We start from the raw sequence: 5,793 nt of genomic DNA, 5'->3' as shown, positions 1-5,793 counted from the left end.
GTTGTGTGCATATCCTTTTATTTGTGCAGCCTTCTGTTTTCCTCTGCTGATCCTGCTAGTATGAGCCCAGTCTGGACATTTCTAGAGTGACAGCGCTGACTTATGCCGGCCATACACACTAAGGAAGAAAAATGCTTGATTTCCCCCTCCACACTAAGCATGGATTGAGGATTCTCCCCTGCCGGGCTATTGTATTCTGAAAGCAGAACACCCACCGCTGTCAGGATACAATAGACCAGCAGCCTGGAAGATTCCCTTATTTATTCAAGCCATTGGCTGCAGTCAGTGTTCAGCTGATGATTTTCAGACTGGCTTTTATGATAAAAGTTGGTTGAAAAATCTCACACTGCTCAAATAAGGGACTTGCCTGAAATTCGAGCACTGTATAGAGCCAGCACTTTAGTGACTTGGCTGTAGACTATCCATCTAGCCTGGCAGCAGCTGGGTCCACTCTGGGCAGGAAGTCTCTTCTCCATAAATAAAATTTCTTCTGGTTTACAGTATAATAAAAATAATAAAAAACAATAATAACAAATACGTTTTACTTTATTCAAGTCCATTGTAAATTTCCTGGCAGTCATAGCCGGAGAACCAGACATATCTCACAGAGCTGATGCACCATGCATGGCATGATCATTGTGAAAGAGCAAAGAGTAAGGTTTGTCAAAAAAACATGCAGTGATCTTTTTGCTCAAATAAAACCCTATAGAGAAGTTAGTTCCTTTCTCTCCCCCTCTGCGTCCGAACATCTAATGCAGGTCCCTTTACCTGCTGACGTGATGAAGTCAGTGGGACTTAGAACGCCAGAGAACAGGGGAGAAGAGGCTGCAGGGCCTGGTGCAGAAGTCAGGTGAGACAGAGGATCAGGTGTATCAGATGTAGTCGGGTGAGACAGAGGATCAGATGTATCAGATGTTTAGTGTGGATGAGGAAATCAAGCGTTTTTTTGATGTGTACGGCCAGCATAAGTCAGCCTAGAAATGTAACCTAGTATCTCTTCTTTAATCCACCCCTAGACCAAAACAAGCAGTTAACCCTTGCAGTGCAGGGGTAGCCCCACTGACATGGTTAATTCTGTTAATTCCTGGAGTTCCTCTTTAGGACAGCAAAATATCACCCTGAAAGCCATAAAAAGTAATACTAGAAGTATTTTCTTATTAGCAGGAAACTTCAAGTAGCATTGACTTACTTGAGCGTTTGATGTACTTCTGACCACCAGTTGTAGTTGGTGTAGTCTATGAGCAGCAAAAACTGGCACCACAGCAGCACTAGAGAAGGGTGGGTTGGAAACATGGATTCCACAAGGTCACTGAGGCTCTCCAACGTGTAGTAGTAGTTCCCATTGTCTCCATCCCCCTTGAACAGTCTTGAAGCTGCATTTGTTATCCTTCGGAATGTTCCTGCAAATGACACAACAGCAGCATGAAAACACTGCAAAATTCCATTTTATTAATAGCTGGAGCCCAATGGGCTGAATGGCCCTTGGCTTGTTGGCAGTCTTGGAAAAGTGATCTTTCTGCCATAATCCTGCCATTTTGGGAGTTCCAGGTGTTTCTGCTCACCTTTGTGTGGTCCTGGCCCCCACGCTGCATTCTCTAGAAGATAAAATAAAATAAAAAATCCAACAAGATGAGTGGGACCCCTCTTGGCCACAGCAACTGTGCAGATGTGGGAACAGGGCCGGATTTGCCACAAGGCCACTGAGGTCTGGCCTCGGGGCGGAAGGGGTGTGGAATCCCCTCACGCCCAGGACATACAGTTCCGGGCGCCGGGCGGTGGTTGCCTGCTTTGGGCAAGCACGGCTAAATGAAGAGTGGGAAAGATGCTCATTTGTTTACAAGTGATCTCGGCAATGTCGCCGAGATCACTTGTATGTAGCCTGCCGGAGAGCCTCAGGATGGAGAGCAGGAAGTAGAGCGAAGAACGTCCATTCTCTGCTCTGCTCTGTGTAATCAGTGAGAGCTGCACTTACAGCCCTCCCCTCTCATCTGTCACAGGAGTTCCAGTACAGTGCTGTGCTAGAACTCCTGTATTGGAGGTGACAGGTTCAATAAAGAGGACCTGTCACCTCCAAATGCTATCACACAGAGGCTTGTTAGCTCCTATGTGATAGCAATAAAGTTAAGCAAAAAAAAAATAAAAATGAAAATAGTTAAATAACTAAATAATTTTTGTTTTTTAAATAGGTATTAAATAAAAATGTAATGAAGTTTAAAAAAAACAATTAAAACTAACCCTGCCCCCCCCACCAGGGTTGCCAGTCTCCATGGGGGGGTTGGGGGTGCCTTGAGGCACCTGGCCTTGGGGCAGGAGAGAGAGTAAATCCGACCCTGCCTGGGAACTTGCATCCATCCCCAACAGAGTGCAAGAAACATACGAAACTGCCAGGTTGTTTAGATTTAAAGTATCTACCAAATACTAAAAGTCAGTTTTGGTTGGTGCGACCCTTTAACAAAACTGTCATTTATCACATGTAGTCCATATTATCCAATTATCACATACCAGGTACTCCTAGATCAGAGGAAAGGACTCCATATCAGATACACATTGTTAATAATACACTTGTTATCCAGGGTCCAATATAACGACCTTGTAGGAGATGGCCAATTATTGTACTAAATTGGACATTCTTGGACATAATTTAAATGAAAAATGATTAGGAAAAAAAGTCTGTCCCAGTGAACGCAATGACAAAGCATTGATAACCAAATCAGACCTCACACAATCATGTCTACATATTAAAAGATGGTTATAGAAGGGAGATCTGCAGTTGACTAGTTTAGTAGACCGTGTGCCCCATCTTCTGGTCAGAAGCTAAACTGCAAATATGGAGGGTGCAATTGCCATCCTCACCTTCTGCTCTTTCTTCACTTGTTGAATCTTTGTTCCATGTCAGTGGATCCAAAAACATTCAAGCCAGAGACTGGCCAGGCATCTAGCAATTTCAGATGGAGGTCAGCAATAGCAGTCCATTATGCTTCCCTTTAAATGTCAATGTATAGTGTATCACCATGTATTCATTTTTGTTCTTGGCCAAAAATGGGTATTACAGTGAAAGCCATATTTTATTTGAATTGTTTTAACTACACCTCAGCTACTTATTTTTTAATTAAAAAAAATATAAAAGAGAGCAGAGATTTATTAAATAATCCTTACAGCCCCAAAGCAGCAGGGGTGATTCTGTTATACCAGGAATTCAGATTAGGTTTATATTTGCAGCACACCAGAATAGAGGGAGTGTGTGTCCCTCCACTGAGTCATTAAGCTGTGTGTAATTGGAGATCCTGATCTGTAACTGCACACAGCTAAATGACTCAGTGGAGGGACACACTCCCTCAATTCTCTCCTGGTAGAGAGGGTGCTGCCTGAATTGCAGGTGCAGTCACAGGCAGTACTGATTGAGGTTGGTACTTCTTATTAGACCCGACTCAAGCAAAAGGATTTTTCAAATACAAAAATAAATTTTTCTCTCTGTCACACTCCCCTTTAGAAACCCCACTCAGTGGTGCAGCGCTGGTCCTCTTCTGGGTTGAAAGAAACCAACCATCACTGATCTTAAGCCCCATCAGCCCAGACCATCATGGACACAGTTCCCTTGGGGTGTATCATCACACTACTGCTACAACAGCACAGCTACAAACAAACTGCACTCACATGCTCTAACTACATAGGTGAAGTTCTGTGCGGCAGTAAGGACCGCACATCGCTGGTACAAATAACTGGAGGAAAATAATTGAACACATCACATGACCATTGGGCAGGTGTGCATTCGAAAGGAGAGGGAGCTCAACTTGGAGTTGAGCTTTAAACATTTTTGTGCGGCACACAATGCAGGATAGTAGCACTGAAGCTCTGGAAATATATGGCTGGTAAAGTTCCAGTCTACTCTGAATCATCTATGTAACGTGTCCTCTTTTGGTTTCAAAACACATGAACCAAAATATATACAGCAGAGGGGAGAGAAGGGATAGGTGGAAATATAGCGACATGATAAACTGTCTTACCTGATTTGAAGATGTGGACAAGGCACATGAGCAGGGTGCCCAGCTGCTGGCAGTAGAAAGTATGCTGCTGTTCAGTCAGGTCCACCTTTAGCTCCTTGTTTACTATGTCCTCCAAGAGAATCCCCACCAGCTGTAACAGGAACCTAAGCCAGAAGATAACCAGAGATGTCACAACTATCACAGACTTTCTGTACATAAGTGTCTGCATTTTACAGGCCTCTCCTCGCTTTAAGGGTATCTATAGTCAAAAGCTAAAAATAAATATGTATTCCTGTATAGAATTTCCCAAGTTCTATCCCACTCCTAATAACCATATCCATCTAGAAGTTTGTAAACTTACTTATTGTAGATGCCCATAGGATGGACCTCCTCACTGCACTGACACAATGTCACTCCGTTCACGCCCTATGACTATACCACTCTAACTAAGCCTGCCTTCTGAACTACAGCTCAGCATATGAACTTCTCACAATGTAGTATCATCATTGCTTGCTGTAAGCAATGCATGATGGGATATGTTGTCTTAAGAAATTGAGATTGCATCACATCAAGCAGCAGAGAAAGAGACGCAAAGGACACTGGGAATCCAGGAAGTTGATGAAATTGATGGAAGGCAGCACTCACTATATAAAAGGGATTTTTTTAACGTAAGCTTTGATTGCATTATCAGAAACCACTCTAGTATGTATTCCTATTACAATGCTGATGTTATAACAGGAGAGGATACACTGCGACTTTACAACTCCGTTAAAAGGCACTAAAATCTAAAGACACTACTTTGGCCAAAAATATGCAAGCTCACCATCAGTGAGTTACCTTTGTGTGCACTGGACCGAGCCCTGCTAACCACACATAAGCCTACACAGTGTCACAGTTGCCTACTACTGACCTATGTTTTAGGGAACATCTAGAAATGCAATTGTGTCTAAGAAGTACCCAGAATAAAGTTACCTTTTGCTTTAAATTACTTCAGAGAAATAGCAGAGCACTTCCTGTTTCTTTTACAATGTTTTTATACAATTTTCAAAGAAAATAGGAAGAAGTCATAAATCACACAAGAAGAAAATCGAGATGAGTGCGTCACAGAGCACCGCATAACCAAGTGTCTCAATGTAAAATAAAAAAAGTCCTGAACAGTACAATACAAACGAAGGTAGCTATAAGAAACCACAACATATGATAAAGAAACAATGGGGTCACTTGAAAAGCTAGTGGGCAAATGAAAATGCATATAACTAGATGGGCCATGTATTAGTTAAGCAAAGACCATAGTGCACTGAGCACGCACCTGGCAACGGGGCTAATGAGGGATAACAAAGAGTGTGACCAAAGAACAAAGGGGCGGGAAAGGTGAAAACATGGAAAGAAAGAAAAAGGGAGAAGAAAAGGAAGTCATTAAAAAGAGAAGAGAAAAGAACCAAAAAGGGTAGAAGAGTAGGAGCACCAAATCCTTAAATGAACAATAGTTGGGACCCAAAAGTAGGTGGTCTGGAGTAGTCAATCCACGGTTGCCTGAAAGCGATCATGCGTATCCGTCAGTATTGCATCCAACTTTTCATTAGCTAAAGCATCATTGAGATGACACTTGACTTCCCCAAAACTTAAGGACGAATACTTCGGACGAATACTTCGAGGATCTAGTAATATGGAAGATCAAAGTCCTCTGTAAACGCTTCAGATGTGCAATGGGTTTCAGTAACATTGCAAGGATCCCTTCGCAGGGAAACATGTAAGAGGGTGCGAATCCAATTGTAAACTCCAGATGTGGAACATAGTTACAGGTTTCGAA

At 42.6% G+C, this 5,793-nt stretch overlaps 1 protein-coding gene across 1 annotated transcript in view; it reads right to left on the bottom strand.

Annotated features, from left to right (window-relative positions):
* The window catches only part of HTT (huntingtin), a 137,337-nt gene that overhangs the window by 60,237 nt on the left and 71,307 nt on the right, over positions 1-5,793 (bottom strand). The window contains exons 39-40 of the mRNA XM_018554978.1: positions 4,005-4,147; positions 1,190-1,400 (exon numbers count right to left, since the gene is read on the bottom strand). Coding sequence (XP_018410480.1) covers positions 1,190-1,400; positions 4,005-4,147 — 354 coding nt within the window. The remainder of the gene's footprint in view (positions 1-1,189; positions 1,401-4,004; positions 4,148-5,793) is intronic.

The sequence above is a fragment of the Nanorana parkeri genome, unplaced genomic scaffold (genome assembly GCF_000935625.1).
Source record: "Nanorana parkeri isolate BGI_ZX_2015 unplaced genomic scaffold, ASM93562v1 scaffold180, whole genome shotgun sequence".
Classification (NCBI taxonomy): Eukaryota; Metazoa; Chordata; class Amphibia; order Anura; family Dicroglossidae; genus Nanorana; species Nanorana parkeri.
The sequence above is the reverse complement of the archived record's forward strand: the minus strand, read 5'-3'. Positions and strand labels throughout refer to the sequence as shown.